Source organism: Chamaea fasciata, unplaced genomic scaffold (assembly GCF_029207755.1).
Source record: "Chamaea fasciata isolate MVZ Bird 193981 ecotype frontalis unplaced genomic scaffold, bChaFas1.0.hap1 SCAF_16, whole genome shotgun sequence".
Lineage (NCBI taxonomy): Eukaryota > Metazoa > Chordata > Aves > Passeriformes > Sylviidae > Chamaea > Chamaea fasciata.
The window spans coordinates 7789494-7806057 of record NW_027094101.1 but is presented as its reverse complement, the minus strand read 5'-3'; the positions used below and the strand labels follow the sequence as shown (position 1 = coordinate 7806057).

General features: G+C 61.1%; 1 protein-coding gene across 1 annotated transcript; it reads right to left on the bottom strand.

Moving 5' to 3' along the window:
* Positions 1-1051: 1051 nt before the first annotated feature.
* FSCN1 (fascin actin-bundling protein 1) lies at positions 1052-12181 on the bottom strand. The gene is made up of 5 exons (XM_066198076.1): positions 11285-12181; positions 4508-4664; positions 3914-4035; positions 3495-3662; positions 1052-3403 (listed from the first exon to the last, which is right to left on the bottom strand). The coding sequence occupies exons 1-5, from the start codon at positions 12105-12107 to the stop codon at positions 3201-3203; spliced, it is 1473 nt and encodes a 490-aa protein (XP_066054173.1). The 5' UTR covers positions 12108-12181; the 3' UTR covers positions 1052-3200.
* Between the last annotated feature and the right edge of the window lie 4383 nt (positions 12182-16564).

The window sequence follows — 16564 nt, the reverse complement described above, 5'->3', positions numbered from 1 at the left end:
GGGAGAGGGGAAGGGGGAGAGCCCTTCCTGCAGCTCCAGAGCCCCTGCCCTGGCTGGGCAGCCACTGGCAGAGCTGCCTGCTGCCCTGGCTGGGTGTCACAGTCTGGTGTCACAGCCAGGTTTGTCGTGCTCACACAGATGTCACAGTGAGGCCGAGCGTGGCCATCGGAGCTGCTCAGCATTTCCTGAACTGCCCTGATTTCTCCCTGTTTATAGTCAGGGCTGCACATCCTTCCTTCCTTCCTTTGGCCCTTGCAGGGCTCATCTCCCCATCTGATGGTGAAGGTCCCTCCAGGCAATGCCATCCCCCCTGTCCCCCTGGGATGTGTGCCTGGGGGGAGCTAGGCAGCTCCCCCTGTCCCAAACTTGGCTTTTTCCAATCAGCTTTACATTTTCCAAGGCAAACAGGAGCCTGTCAGTGCCCAGCCAGGCTCTGGTGGTGACAGGCAGGGGAGCTCTGGCTGCTCTCAGTGCAGGTGCTGTTGGTTGAGTTTCAGGGCTGGTTTTAGTTGTCTTGGGAGGGCTGGGGGCACATCCTGGCTCCTTTGGCAGGACATGGGTTGCGCCGGGCTTCCCACTTTAGTCCTTTATCTTGCCCTTTTCCACGTCCCCAAGTAAAAGAGGCTGATTGCTGACCCCCACCCAGCCATGCACCCAAACCCCCCATCCCCGTGCTCTTCCCTCCCGTCTGTGGAGGTGAAACACCTGAATCAAGAGAAGAAGCTCTGTGGGGACACAGCTTTGCTCCTGGCTGTGAGGGCAGCAGAGCTGGTTTGGAGGTCCTGACTCATCCATGGGTCACCCATCCCCAGCTGCCCCTGGGCTCAGTGGCTTCAGGCTGTTCTGTGCATCCCCAGAGGTGACCCAGCCTCCAGCTGGCTTTGGCTTTACACCTCCTTGGAGCCTCTTTGTCACCATTTCCTTCCCACCATCTCCTCAACTCTCCACAACCAGCTCAACTTTTGTCAAAGGCTCCAGCATCCCAAATCTCCACGCTCAGGCTCTTGCCTCATTTAAAGGCCATTGCAGCCCCGACAGACCACCCAGCAGGTTGACTCCGAATGCAAGTTTTATTTTTTAATTCATCTTTCTCCATTTGAAGCTATTTTATTTTTAAGTTATACAAATGGCACTTACAAAAAAATAATAATAATAAAAAAAAAACCAAACCCAAAACTTAAATTTTCAGAGTGAGATGTTTTCAGAGAGTCACGACACCCGATAAGAGGAAAACAGGAGAGATGTTCGACCTAGTGTCACACGGGAGAAGCCGGAGCGGGAATTAACATGTTGGGGACCGTGACGGGGATGGGGAGGAGGTGACACAGGGAGGGGTGACGGCCAGCGAGAGTGTGTCAAGTCACAGGGTCACACAGGGCATCAAGACACTCGGTCCTTGGAGGGGCAGTGTGGTCCCAGGGGGACTCGTGGTGCCGGGGGCCGCGGGCAGCCCCTGGATGTGAGCGCAGAGCCGAGGTAGAGTCCCAGCCGGGATCCCCTGCGCCCGCCAGGGACCCCAGCCCAGAGTTGTCCCCCTGCCTGGGGACAGCTGCTCGCTCTCCCAGCTGAATTTAGCACCAAGCTCCTGTGGAGGGGGAGTCCCTCCTCATGGCTTTAAGGCTGACGAGCCCCTGCCTGGCCTCCGGCAGTAGGGACCGGCCCTGGTTTGGCACGGCAGCGATGCCGAGAGCACCCTTGGCGTGGGGTGGGACCAGCACTCCCCCTCTCCAGAGGGGGCCCACGCGGGAAAAGGCTCCTTGGTGTGTTTGTGGGGAGCAGATACCGGCCCTGGGAAGGCCCCAAAGGATAAAGTGCCTTTCAACACCCTAAGGAACACGCAGCATCACCCGTTACAGACAGCGTTAAACTCTAATGCAGACCTAGTACAGACAACAGCTGGTCACACAGTGCCATGGAGAGCATATATAAATAGAGACTAACAAAAATACTGTTTTGGTCTTTTTTTTTCTTTTTTCCTTTTCCAGTAGGGTTGCAATTCATGAGAGCCCAGCCCAGGTGCCCTGGGGGTGGTGGGACCGGGAGCTGCCCCCTCGGGGTGCCCACGGGAGCAGGCGCTTCCTAATTCAGCAATTAGGTGTTCAGTGATTCGCTTCACTGTTCCAGTATTTTACGAGAGAGAAAAAAACAACATCAAAGGTACTGAGCAAATATCACTGTGCAAAGTTTGCTAAGGAACTTTTCTATTCTGTAAACCAAAATCTGCAGTTTATGCTTCCAGCCACTGCCCCGGGGAGATCACGTCGGCCAGCCCGGCTCCTGCCAGGACCAAGCCCACGGGAGATGGGCTGGATGGAGCCCCCACCCTGGCACGGGCTGGCTCTGTGTCCCCCCCACTCCCTCCCCTCCAGGCACAGCAGCAGGACCAGCCTCAGGGCAGGCTGGGCCCACCATCAGGGTCTGGGATGCTCCTCCAGAGCCAGAAGCACAAGGAGGGGTGGAGGGACAGGAGGAGCACGGGGCTCCATGAGATGAAAGGCTGAGACTTTCCAGACGGGATCACCCTAAAGAATCATTTCCAGTTGTTTGGGGAGGGGCAGCTTGCTGGCCTGGCCCTTCCACAGGGATGAGCTGGCACATGCCAGCCCCATCCCCAGGGATGCTGTGATATGTAAGGTCACCTCTTACAGCTCAGCTGGGGATGAACCTGCCCCACAGTCCAGGAGGGGAGAGAAGCTGCTGGGACCAGCCAGCTGAGCCAGCTGAGCCCAACACCGTCACTCCACCCCTGACTGGAGCAGGGCAGGACAGGACAGATGCTCCACGGGACACTGGCAGCGCAGTCTGAGGCTGTGCCAGTGCTGATATGGCAGAAGTGAGCACAGAGGTGATCTTATTCCCTTTTTTTAATCGAGGAGAGGAAAATAAACTACCTAAGGTGATGCTCAGGGCCAGGAGGGGGATACGGCTGTTTCCAAGCCCAGCAAACCTGGAGGGAGGCAGGGATGGGGGGATAGAGACAGACCCCTCTACAAAGCTATATAGGCAGGCAGCCCCACCACTTTTCCAGTTCTTACAGGGATTTACGGAGACCCACCTCCCAGATAACGCACCAACTCTATGGCAGGAGGGAAGGGCAAGCCAGTCTGAAAATCCTGTTACGGAGAGGAGAAACAGAACCCAAAGGAAAAGAGGACAGGAAGGGAAAGAGAAGTTGGCAACAGGAGGTACCCTAAAGTGCATTAATATTCCCAGAGGGTGGAGGCATCGATGGTGTCGGCCGATGCCTTGAGCACCCCGGCGTGGTCGCCCTTCAGGTATTTGCCATTGATTTTGATGGCCACTTTGTTATAGTCGCAGAACTCAAAAAAGAAGTCCACGGGGGTGTCGCTGCTGCTGGTGACGGACGACTCGTTCCCCACCATCCAGTACTTCCCAGTGGTATCTGCAGGAGAGGGGACACAGTGGCCTCATGAGCCACCATGGGAACCCCAAAGGCCACCACCCCCCAGCCCACAGCTACCCTGGGGACTCACCCTTGATGTTGTAGGCTCCATCATTGAACTCCAGCTGGAAGACGTCGTAGGAGGAGCGGTTGGAGTCCAGGGTGCCGGTGACCTTGCGGCAGCCGATGAAGCCGTGCTCGCCGCGCAGGACGATGATGGGCCTGTTGATCAGCTTCATCACGAAATGCTCCGTCTCACCTGTGCCAAGGGGACAGGGGCCGTCAGAGCAGCCAGGGGGGCACGCAGCCAGACCCCAAAGCTGTCCCAAAGACAGTGGTGAGGAGCAGGGGCTGTGCCCCTCACCCATTTCTCACCCACCCCATCTGTCCCCCCAGTTTCACAGCACATCAGTCACAAAGAGAACTTATCACTTGGAAGAAGAGCCTGGCTCTGGGGGGACCTTTTTCAACCCCTGCTGCCTTGGTGTGGGGTGCCCAAGGGTCCCTTACCCGCTGTCTCCATCGAGGCTGCCAGCTGCCCGTTCTTCTTTGCTGTCACGTACTTGCCGTTGGCAGCTTTCAGGGTGATGCGTTTGTCGCACCACTCGATGTCGAAGTAGCAGCTCGCGTTCCTGTGGGGCAGAGAGGACAGTCAGCGGGGTGTGGTGGAGGGGGACTCTGCCACTGCCACCCTGCTGGGCTTGGGAAGAGCCACGGCCGGATCAGGAGAGCCTGATTCGATCTGTTGGTGCAGGATGAACTGTGTTGTGGTGGCCATCCCGCTGGGAAGCCCTCGCGCCGTGGGCAGGAGGCAGGCAGGCAGCCAAAGGCGCTTTTGGGGTTTCCGTCTGGCTCTCAGGGTTGAACTGCAGGGCAAAGCATTTCGACAGCCCCAGCCGGCCGGGAAGGATTGTGTGGCCCCAGGGACTTCCAGAGCATCGTGGGCGGCAAGCCCCAACCCATCCCTGGCTTTCCCAAAACGCACTGCCTCTGCTGGGAAGTGCTTGGGATGAGCACCCAGGCTGGAAAATCCCCCTTGAATTCCCCAGGGAGATTCCCTGAAGCCCAGGCACCACCCTCAGCTGCTGGGCACAGGCTACTCACTTTGTGGAGGCGGTGGACTGGATGCCCCCGTTGGAGGTGAGGGTCCAGTACTTCCCGGTGTAGGTGCGGAAGGCGCATTTCTTGGTGTCCTTGTTGATCTCCAGCTGGTAAGTCTCCTGGTCACCCTCCTCGTCCTGGTTGGCGGAAAGGTCCATCCCTACAGAGCAGAGACAGATGGAGATGGGGGCTGGAATCACAACCTGCCTCCAGCAGGTCCGGGTGCTGGGCAGCCCAGGAAAGCCAACCGAGAGAGGCTCCTGCTTCCTGGGCGAGGTTTGGTGGCTCCCAAATCCCTCACATGGATCTCCCCTCTGGAATTTGGGGCTCAAATCCAGGTTTTCATTTGGTTATTTGCTGTTACGGTCCTAAACGAGGGATGGGCAGCTGTGAGCTTCCACTCCTGACTCAGCAGCTCCATCACAACGAAGCAAAGATCCACGTAGGTATTTTATAAGGAAAAGGGCTGCAGTTTTTCCCAAAGGTGACAGCCAGGTTACTCAGCCCATTAGCAGAGGCCATCACAGCACCCATGAATCCCAGCCTGTGGCGTGTTTAAGGACCATGACAATGTTTTTCATCCACAATTGTCACATCCCACCGGAGCACTGAGGTGTGCAGGGATGGGAAGCTCAGGAAAGCCCAAGGGCAGCCAAGCCTTACCCTGACTCTCCAAAATCACCAGCACCAGCCTGTCCCCCAGCTCTGCCAGCCAGGATGGCCCATCCCTGTGTCCAAGGGGCCAGAGACAGCATCTCCATGCAGAGGTGGATGCAGCTGGTCCTGGGGCCACCAGCCACAGCCCTGGGCCACTGCCAGGCCCTGAGCCCGAGCAAACCTGCTTAGTCAGGGCTAGTGAGGCCAAAACTGCTCCACAGCTCTCCAGCTTGGTGGATTTTAGCCTAAAAACACTTTGGGGATGCGAGCCACAAGCTGTAGCTGAAGCCAATGGCTGAGCTCTGTGCTGGGTTTTGGGGAGGGAGCTGGGGTGCAGAGCTCAGCCCCACTTCTGAGCTTAGGGAAATGGGAATTTAGTGGAACTGGATGAATTTTCCAGAGCCAAACACACCTGCTGCATGGGTGCAAAGGGTTCAAGCCTACATTCTGTCTAGTTCTGGTCCTCTCACTAAAGTAGAGACATGGAGGTGCTGGAGCATGTCCAGAGAGGGGAAACAGAGCTGGGGAAGGGTCTGGAGCACAAGTCTGATGAGGAGCAGCTGAGGGAGGAGGGGCTGGCCACATGTTCAGCCCCTCACTCCTCCACGAGGCACCCCAGCTTCTGAGCTGCTGGGATTTCAGGTAGTGCTGTACACAGTCACTGGAAAGGCTTCAGGGACTGCAATCTTGGTGGCCCCGCTGCTCTGGGAAGCCACCAAAAGGTCCCAGCAGCTGCACCCAGCAGACACAGCTCCCTGGGGCTCCACATCACCCGTCCGTGTCTCCAACCACACCCCATCCCAACACCCAGGAGCAGCCTCTGCATATCCATCACCCACCCATCCCAAAGGGACCAGGCTTTGTTCCCAAAGGGATCAGGCTTTGAAGGCTCCACTTTGTTGGCCCTACATGATCTTATCTTCCACATCCCAACTGGCCTATGGCTTCCACCTGTCCACAGCATCCCCCCCGCCTCACCAGGCACCTTCTGCAGCTCCCATCCCTGGAAGTGTTCAAGGGCAGGTTGGATGGGGCTTGGAACAACCCAGCCTAGTGGAAGTTGTCCCTGCCCATGATCCCTCCCAACCCAACCATGCTGTGATTCCACGGCTCTCCTGATGGACAAGCAGCCACCCTGGTGCTCCGCTCCCCAGGGTATTTGGGCAGCTCAGGGGGCACTGGGTGCTGATGGCCACCAGCCCAGCCCCACTGGCCACGTCCTGGCTCCCAGAGCCATCCCACAGTCGCCGCCTCCCAGCACTGCCGGGGGCTGAGCCGGTGGTTGTGGGAACATTTGGTTTTGATTTTGCATCCCGGCAGCTCCAGCCCCAATCCAGAGCTGTAAAACTGAGAGAGAGGGGCTCTGCGAGGGCTCACGGAGAGGTTGGGCTGTGGGGAGGTGACTCTGGGGGACACAGCTCATCCCTCAAGGCTGGCAGCACCCCTGGGCCCCCCAAACCTGTGAGAGCTGTGGGTCCCTGTGGTTTGCGTGGGAGGAGCGGGGGTGGTGCTTCCCCACACTGACTTTTCTGGGAAGAACTCACTGACCTGCAGGGACCAGCCTGGGCAGGGCCGGGGGATGCTGCGTGCCACAGAGCAGGGCTGGAGACAGGACAGGCAGTGCCAGGAGCCTCCAAACACTGCTCCCTGTCCCCAGAGACCTCCGGCACGGAGCACAGCGCACACACCGGCCTCCCCCACCTCTCTGCCAGCCCATTTTCCACACTCGCCCTGCACGGAGCTTTGGCTTTCCCCGCTGCCTGGAAGGACCCGGCAGCCGGAGGGTCTCCCACCGCCCCCTCCCCAAAAGCAGCGTGGGGTTGGGTTACACCGACTCAGCACAAAGGAATGCGGCTGCGGCTGGGGCAGGAGGAGCCTTCAAAGAAAACTGAGCTGGAGCGGGAGAATTGGGGTTCGGAGCCGGGCGGGATGGGGGGAACTGCAGCCACCGCGGGCTGCGGGTGAGGCTACAGGGCCGTGGTGGGTCCCTCAGAGATGTCCCCGCGGTGGAGGACAGGCTGTCCCACGGCCACCCCCCTGCTCTGGCAGCCCAGGGCTGTGGCAGGAGCCGCGGCCGCTCTCCCGCAGCGCCCGGCCCGGCCGCTCCCTCTGCAATCACGGATTAATTAACGCTCTTGGTAAATTTACTGTCTGCAGCTGGCGCTGCTCTTCCTGACCTTGACGAAGCTGCTAATTACAGCTGGAGGCAGGAGGGGGGCGAGCACACGGCGGCTCTTCGGGAGGGGAGGGTGGAGGTACGCCTGCGCACCCCAAAATTCCTGGCGTGGGATGTGCTCCGGCTGCGTCTGCAACACGGGTTTGCTACAGGGATCCTGGGGAGATGCAGAGGTTGGGAAGGCTGAGGCGGGTTGTCACCCCAGGATTTCCTAACGCTGAGTCTCTGGGCTTGAGGTGCTCAGAACTGGAAAGGGCTCCCCAAGTCCTCAGCCGCCCGAGGTTTCCAGGCTCGTGGGTTTGCAGGATTGATGCTGGAGCCCTCGCTGCTCTCCAGCCATCACTGTGATGTACCAGGAGGCCTGTGGTCATCCCAGAGCAGGCACACACCTTCCTGTACCTCCCGCAGAGCCGGGTTCTCCCTCCAGAGGAGCAGAATTTGTTGCAGCTCTGCTGACCTCCACACCACGGGGGACAGCAGACACAGCGTGGGGGACTTCAGGGCATGTAGAAAACTTTCCCTCTGCACTCAACTCACACAGAATATCTCCCATGAGCCGTCCTGGGATGATGTTAGTGAGAGCTGGCAGGCTGAGCTCCCCACAGAGGAGCACCTTTCCCATCTCCCAACTCTCCTTTCAAAACCCCCCACGGTTAGAGCTGAAAACACCCGAGCCCGGATTGCCTGGATTGCTCCACGGGAGTGTCGGCAGAGCCCTCAGGGCACCAGGGAAGGATTGCAGGATGGGACTGGGATGCTGCTGCCAGCCCAGGTCGGGTCTGGGCTCCCTGTGGGCTCTGGCACCTCCACCCAGCACCGCGCCCACACACGTGCTCAGAGACTCCTCCTGCCCCCTCCCTGCCCTTCAGCTGGGCTTACACTGCACCTCTGCAGAAATTCAAACAGGTTTTTGTCTAAATCCAACCGCCTGGAGCACAGGGAACCAGCAGCTCCTCTGCTGAGGGTGCAGCTCTGCAAAGGGGTCACGGGTAGGGGTGAAACATGAATTTCCTGAAAAAAACCCACCCACCCCCCCCCTTCCCTGTGGATTTCCTGTGGCTTTGTGGTATCCCCCAAGTGTCAACAGGCCACTTGGCATCTCGGGATGAAAATCGACATCCAAACCTGCGTGCCCCCTGCCCTGGAGCCTCATCTTCCTGCCTGCCGTGGCACCGAGATGAACTGGGGGGGGACAATCCGGCTCGGCCCATGCGGGAGGGGTCCCGGCCCCAGGGCAGAGCTCCCCGCTGCCAGCACGGCACGTCCAGGCGCGCTCCCTTCCCCGCTGCGCTCCTCGCCCTCCTCCCCAGATCCCGTTTCCTGGAATTCCTCAGTCCCGATCCAGCCCAGCCTCTCCCCGCGCGGGCGGGGGGCAGGGGCTCACCTCGGCCGGGCGGGGGGCTGGCAGGGGACCAGCGGGGGGGACGCCAGAGCGCTGCCCCCGGGACCCTCGAGCCCACAAAGGGCCCTTTGTTGCCGCAGCCGGGCTAGAAAGGAGCCATTGAGCGGGGAGGAGGCTGCTGGCAGCGCCCGGCTCCGCTCCCCCTGAGGTGCAAACGGGAGGTGGGAACTCTCAGGGAGCCCGGGGATCATGTCCTGCTGGGGCTGGAGGCAGGAGAGGGGTGCCCGGGATACCCCCGGCCCCCGTGCCGGAGCAGAGGCAGGACTGGCACTCATCCCTTGCTGCCCCGCGGGTGTTTGTGTCCCCTGTGTGCTGGGGATGCTGACACCGGCCGTCCCCGGGACAGCGAGGAGACTCCAAGCCAGGAGCTGACTTGGCACTGGTGGGACAACACTGCTCCAAAGCTGGATCCCGGCCAAGGGAACCACAGAAGAACCCCAGGGACCCATCCATGCCCTTCACATGGGGCGGGGGGGGGGACAGCCACTGCCATCCCTGCTCCCTCCTTGACTCCACACAGGAGCAAGCTGCCTTTTCCCACGAGGCTGTGCCCAGCTACAGTCACTCCTGGCCCGCATGCCCGGTCTCCCATCCCCAGCGGCCGCGGGAGCTTCTGCCAGCAGCACGGCGCTTATCAGCTCGGCGGGGGAAAGGGCTGTCTGTAGCTGCTTCCTCCGACGGCTGTTTCTGCTGCCTGCCTGGAAACCTTGGGACGCGGCACTTCCACGATGGGAGAAGGATGAGCCCCAGAAAGCGGCGGATCCCAGGCTTTCACTGCCATCGGGAAGGATAAACCGGGTGGAAACAGCTTTTCCAGCCAAAACGGACTCGAGCGAGGAAGTGCAGCCCCAGCGCGGCCCTTCCCGCTGTATTTTGTTTGGAAAGGGGCCGGCACAGCCCTGAGCCCTCTGTTGCTGGGGAGATTTGTTCCCCCCTTCCTGCTCCCCCATCCCTCCCGAATTAGACAAAGCCGGAGGGTGGGCCAGCAGCATTCCCACCCGCTCCATGGGGTCCCCCGACACCACGGGGTCCCCCACCGCCACCGCTCCGTCCCTCACATCTCCCCCCACATCTGGTTTCCCCATCTCTGGTGACAAAGGGCTGCAGCAGCCCTTCCCCCACGGCGCTGCGGCAGCCTCCCGCCATCCTCCCGCCATCCCCTCCTCCTCTTCCCCAAATCCCCGCGCCTGGCAAAACAATCCCCACTGCCCATCTTGGCAGATTTTATTATTTAAAATTTTTAATGGGCTGCTTTGCGGGATTTGCCCCTCGGACAGGAGAAAAGCAGGGAGCTCCCCGCACGGAGCACGGATCAGGGTTAAGCAGCAACCTCGAAATATAACATAGACACATTAAAAAAAAAAAAAATCCCGCTGTTCCTCCAGGCTTTGCTGCATGCTCGCACCCATCCCACACCCGGCGTGCGCCGGCCTGACCTGGCGAGCCAGCGATGAGCCCCGGGGCACGCAGGGCGTACACCGGGGACCCCCGGCATGGCAGAGCGGGGACCCCCCGTGTGCCAGCACGGAGCCCCGGCTGCGGGGCTGGCATGCTCGGCGGCCGGGGAGCTGTGAACGTGCCCGGATCCCCGAGGCGGGCGGCACCGCGACCGCTCCGGTGCAGCGGGCGCGGAGGGACGGCTGCCTTTGTGCAGGATGCGGGAGTTTTGGCAAAGCCCCTTATGTAAGGCTGCTACCCAGCCCCCCACCCATAGGAACCCCGGGCCCTGGGGGGATCCAGAGCCCCCGGGGGGACCCTCCCTGCTCCGCTGGGCAAATGGCTCAGCCGAGCTCGGACGAGGGGCAGATTGCTGGAGGCTTTGTTGGGCGAACAATGAGCTCCAAAGGAAGGAAGGCGAGGGATACAGCCCTGCCTCCTTCTCGGCGAGGGAAGAGTCCATCCACCCCCTCCCAGCCCCCCTCCCTGTCCACCCCTGCGCCCCAAGGCAGGCCCCTCGCCATCCCTGCCCCCCCCGGGCGCCCTGCAGAGGCGATGGTGCGGGGATGGGGGTGCCGGAGGGATGGGGGCCCCCAGGCAGGCGATGCTTGAAGGGTTGCGGGAGGGGGAAGGGGAAGGGATGTGGGAGGGATGCGGGAGGATCGTGATGGGGATTTGGGGGAGGGACCGCGGGCAGCCATGCTGAGGGGGTGCAGGGGGTGCCGGGGGAGATGGTGGCTTCAGGGGAGGGGTGTGAGAAGGGGTTCGAGCAGGCGGAAGACGCGATGGCCGGGGGATGCACGGGTGGGTGCTGCAGGAAGGCAGCGCATGTCGGGGAATTCGGGGGCCAGTGCTGCGGGGGGGGCCACTCCCAGGTGGCCATTCTGAGGTGATGCCCGAGGGATGCGAGGGGCTCCCCGGGGGCGGGGGATTGCGCGATGGATGCCGATGCCGGAGGGATCCAGGGGGCTGCTCGGGGCAGGCCATTCCCGGGGGAAGCTGATACCCGAGGGATGCAGGAGCGCACCCCGAGGCGGCTACAGCCCTGGGACTCGGGGGCGGCCGAGGTGTCCCGTTCCCCCCACCCGCGGCCCTCACCCCCTCGTACCTTGCCGGGTGGAGACATTCCTATCGTTGCCGGCTCGCAGCACGACCTGAGGGCAGCTCTGCTCCAGCGCGAAGAGCTCGTCCTTGCCCACCTTGGCGCTCTTGCCCGCCTTGAGGGTGCCGCTGGGCCCCGAGGGCGCCAGGTAGCGGCCCTCCCCGTCGCGAAAGGCCACCTTTCCGCAGCGGAATTCCAGCGTGAAGGCGGTGCCGGGCTCGGCGGCAGGGACCAGGCGGCCGTCGCTGCGGAGCAGGCGGTGGTCGCAGCTCTGCAGGCTGTACCTCTGGTCCACGAACAGGAGGGTGATGAGCGCATCCACGCCCCACGGCACGTCGCGGTCCACGGCCAGCTCGTCGCGGCGGGGCCCCAGGTGCGCGTAGCGCTTGCGGGCCAGGCTGTAGAGGTTGGCCTGGGGGTGCATGGCCAGGTGGACGCTCCACTTCTCGGCGGCGGAGACGGCGGGGGCGAAGCAGGAGAGGCGATCCTCGGTGCCGCCGAAGAAGCGGCGGTGGGGCTCGGACTGCAGCGACCACCGCCCGTCGCCGTGGGCCACCACCAGGAACCGGCAGTCGGGGCCCGGCTCCTCGCTGTCGCAGCTCACCCGCCCGTCCTTGTCGGCCGCCAGGTACCGGCCCAGGTGGCTCTTGAGCAGGACGGCGCTGGAGTCCTCCCCGTCCTGCTCCAGCGTCCAGATCTGCTTCTTCTTCATGCTGGCGGCCGAGGCGTTCACCTTGAACCCGAACGCCTCCGCCGTCAGGTACCGGTTGCTGCAGTTGATCAGCCCGAATTGGATCTGCACCGGCTCCGCCGTCCCGTTCGCCGTCATCCTGCCCCGCCGCCGACCGACACCGAGCGACAGACACCGAGCGAACGACACCGCCCGCCGCCGCCGCGCCCGCCCCGACGCCGCCGCCTTTATAGCGCCGCGGCCGCGGCACCGCCTCCCGCACCCCCCGCCCGTCGGGGCCGCCCCCGCCGCGACCCCCGCCCGCCCCCCGCATCGCCCCGGGGCCCCGCGGCACGGCTGGGCCCCGCCGGGAGCGGCCAGAGCCCCCTGGAGCCGCAGGGCATCATCCCCGCCTCCCTCCTGCGGGACTCCCCCCCATGCAGAGACCCTTCCCTGCGTGACAAAAGCCCCCATGAGCTGCAGGGTCCTCCCACGTTGTGAGACCCCCGGTGTATAACGGGATCCTGCCATGCATTTCAGGAGGCTCCTTGAATTGTGGGACGCCCCCAGTGCATGGCGAGACCCCTCCCTGCATTTCAGGAGCACCACACAATGCAAGTGCTCACTTCATGGCAAGACTGCTCCAAGCACAGCAAGAGCCCCCTTGAAACGTGAGACCTCCCCAATAAACTGGAAGACCCCAAGAGCTTTCTCTGCATTTCAGGAGCATCCATGAATTGCAGGATCTCCTCCTCCTCCAGCACAAGTTCAGCATGGAAAGACCCCTCCAGGAAGGGGCCCCTCGAATTGAAGGGCCCTCAAACACACATAGCAAGACCCCCACTGTGAAACAAGACCCCTCCTTGAATTGCAGGGTCCTACACATTGCAAGACCCTCCCCCCTAAATATTGCAGGACCCTCCCCATTATGAGACCACCCCTCGCACTGCACAACACCAACTTGAACTGTAAGTCTCTCCCCTGCACTGCAAGAATCCCTCTGATTGCACATCCCCATCCCACTCCAAGACATTGTGAGACCCCCCCCTGCACCCCTCTGTCCCTCCTGGGCTGTTGGCCAAGCCACAAGGCTGTGGGACAGATGGGGAGCAGGGTGACGGATGCTGTGGCCTCCTGCCATCTCTGAGCCATCCCAGCGCCCTGTGCCAGGCACGAGTGAGGCTGGAGCATCCTGGCCCTGGGGAACTGAATTCCCACAGCAAATCCAGAAGAAAAACAATGGCACCCTTGCACAGGGGAGCATTTTGAGGCCATTTCTCAGGGGGTGGGTGGGCAGTGTTGCTGGTGCATGCGATGGTCTGGTGGCACTGGCAGCAGGGCTGACCTGGAGATGGGAAGAATCCAGGCTAGAGAAGGTTGTCTGTGCTGCCCAAGGGTGCTGCTCAGTGCTCCTGGGGGACAGGGACATTTCTTGTGTCTACAACAGGGACACAAAGCAATAAGTAGGAGCACAGCTGCAGGGGTCGATTTGAAGCTGGCTCAGGCACAGCCCTGCACTTACAGGGGGGAGCTGGCTGGAGGGATGTGCAGAACCAGAAAACTGGAGAAAGAGGGATGATGGGAAGGACAGATAGGTGGTTTTCAGCTGGATCAGGGAGCTGAACTGCCTGTCCCAGATGAAGCAGGACAAGGGAAGAGCTAAGTGTGGGCACGGGTGTGAGGGCACAACAGTGTGTGCCCAGGGCTGGCACAAAGAATTCCCCCAGGCTCATCCAACCCAGGAAGGATGGCATCCCACCTCACCCCACCTCCCAAGGCCCTTCAGGCTCCACTGGTTCTGCACTGGCTGTACTGGTTAAAGCCACTGCTCCACCCCAGGCCAGCACCATCCGCCCTTGCCCGGGGCTCACTGGCACAACTGCTCCAGGGCAAACCTGCCAGCTTGGGATGGGGTTTGCTTTCCTGGAAGTCTTGGCCACACCTGCTCTGTGCTCATCCTTGCTGCCCAGCCCTGCAAGTCCAGACAGACCATTGCCAACCGGAGCCAACCCCACAGCCTCTTCTCTGGGCTGGAAACAGGTCCCCCTCAAGCTCCAGTGAGGCAGATCCATGTTTGTCCAGCAAATCCCTTTTGCTGCTCTGGCTCAAAGCCCCTCTGCATTAAGACCTGGCCATGAGGCCAAGCAGCTGCCCAGACCCACAGCTGCAGGGCTCTGCCTTCCCCGGCCGCCACGGGCAGATGGTGATGAGGCCAGCAAAGAAACAGCTTTTCTCCTCAAAAGAGAGAGAGGGAAAAAAAAAAAAAAAAAAGGCAATTATGCAGAGAAAGAAAAACCCACCCTGTTTTCTCCCCATCGCCCAGCACTGTGGCATGGATGGGTGACACTGGTGGATGGTGGCACTGTGTGGATGGATGGCACTGCCTGGCTCAGCAGATCCTGTCCCTCCAGAGCAGGCACCCACCCTGCCTGCACCCTCTGCTCCCGGGGGATGGGAGAGCCCTAAACACAGTCTGAAACCTCCCCACATGTCACTGTGCTGGCAAAAGGTGCCCAGTGCCCCCCGACTTGGGAGTGCAGCAGCCACAGCTCATCTCCCGAGTGCATCCGTGCGTGCCGGTGCGCTGGAGCGGTAGGAAAGGCGCTGGGTTTCCCTCTGTACGTTGCGTTTCCCATCATCTTTGCAAGGCACCGTGACTAAACGCTTCTGAGGTCATCCCCCCAGCCCTCCCACCGCCGCTCCTGCAGGACACCCAATCCCGGCACACGGCATCCATGACAAGGGCTTTCCGGAGTGAGCGCGGCCGTGTCCCCTTGGAGGGGCTGTGGGACTCTCCCGCTGGGGCTTCAAAGAGATCCCAGCTCCCAAAGGGAAAAGCCAGGAGAAAAGGATCCCCGGTCACGGAGTGACCCTCGTCTTGCCTGCCTCAGGCACAGAAACGCCCTCGGATTTTCATGCTTGCCTGGGCAGTTTTTGTGGCAGCCCAGCTCCGTTTGTGAGCAATCCCGGGATTTTCATTCGAGCTCGTCATGTTGGGAAGGCAGATCTGGAGGAAGGCAGGGAGGGTGGGATGCACGATGCCAGGGGCAGGCACGGGGGCTCAGAGACAGCAAATGCAGTGTACAGCAGTGTCTGGTGAAGAGTCTGAGGGTTGTTCCAGCCCTGTGTCCCCAGGAGGGCAGTGCAAACGTCCCAGGGCAGAGGGGGATGTCCCCAGGCAAAGGGGCAGTGTGGAGCCAGCAGCTCCAGCCCCCGGCACAGCAGCCAGGGATGCTTTGGGCTGTGCATCCAGCCCCATCCTGCCCTCCAGAGCGCACAGACCCTCGGGCACAGCTGTGTCACAGGGTGTGCAAAGCTGCTGTCACCGGCTCCCTCCCTTGGAGCACATCTGTCTTCTGGATTTGAGGATTCCAGCCCGGCCCGAGCCCTCCTTGTTCCTCTTTGATGGAGCAAATTTGGGGGCTCACTGTGAGGGGGCTGCTGGTTGGCTTTCACCCCCGGCACAGTGGACAGCAGCCACGTGCTTTCCCTGGAACACCCATGCACTGCTCAGGGTCCATGGCACACACAAGCCCGCCCTGGGGGTGCTGATGTCCCCGTTGGTGGTGGCAGTGGCTGTGAGATGGCCAAGGCTGACCTGGGAAGTCCCCCACAATGCAGAGACCCCCTCACCCAATGGAGGGGCTCAGCAGAGATTGGGGATGCAGTGCTGGTGGTCACTCCAGCCACCTCCATCCCACGTGGGGCAGAGCTTGTGACAATGGGAGCTCTTGTGCAGGATGAGGTGACCTTGTGCAGCCATGGAGCTGTCCTCCCGTGGGATAAAGGGCTCTGCCAAAACCTGATCAGAGACCACTGGACCAGGGCTGGGAACAAGTCCCAGGTCCAGACCCTGGCTGGAGGCTCCATTTCCCCAGGTCCCCAACTGTCCCTTGCTGCTGCTGGGGGCCACGGGGACACCCCAGGGTGCCCTTCTGCCCCGCCCTCACTGCCATATGCCACCAGCCAGCTCAGCAGAGGTTCTCTGATGGCCCTCCCGACAGTTGGCAGGCGCTCCGGCCTCATTAAAATTGTATTAGGCTGTATTTAAAAAAAAAAAAAAAAGCAGCAGCACCAGGGGAAACAAAGAGCAGCCCTCAGAGAGGGGCTCAGAGAGGCAGATCGTGCTCTGGGGATGTTTTCCCATGGCATGCTGCCCTGAGGGGGTTTGCTCAGGAAGCAAGGGACAGTGGTGGAGTATGATGGGGGCTCAGCCATGTTCCTATGTTTCCTGGACATCAGGATCAATCACGGCACTGGTCATGTGGCTTGCTCAGGTCTATTAGCTGGATTTATCCCCTTAGCCTAATTTAATTGCATCCAGAGAGCAAAAAGGGATGGGAGTGCTTGAAGCGCCTTGTTTCAAACAGTTTGGATGTTGGACATCAGCAAATGAAGGAAGGAAGTGGATGAATGCACATGGACAGCCTGAACTGGGAATTCACCCCTCTCTTCCCGCCCCAGCTCATTTTCTGGTGTTTTCTGGTGTGGTTTTTACATTACCAGAAACTAAAGCGAAAACCTGCTCCTTCCTCTGTCTCCCCCAAGGACCCTGCGGAGGTGGGGTGGAGGCTGGAGGCTGCTTCATCCAGCAGGAGAAGGAATTTTATTAGGAA

Bases quoted from the DNA above. Each gene is read 5' to 3' on its own strand.
- FSCN1 (XM_066198076.1), bottom strand. From the start codon at position 12,107: ATGACGGCGAACGGGACGGCGGAGCCGGTGCAGATCCAATTCGGGCTG. The intron at 4,665-11,284 runs GTACGAGGGGGT...TCTGCTCTGTAG, and splicing joins GAATGTCTCCACCCGGCAAG to GGATGGACCTTTCCGCCAAC. The intron at 3,404-3,494 runs GTGAGTCCCCAG...CCTCTCCTGCAG, and splicing joins TGGAGCCTACAACATCAAGG to ATACCACTGGGAAGTACTGG.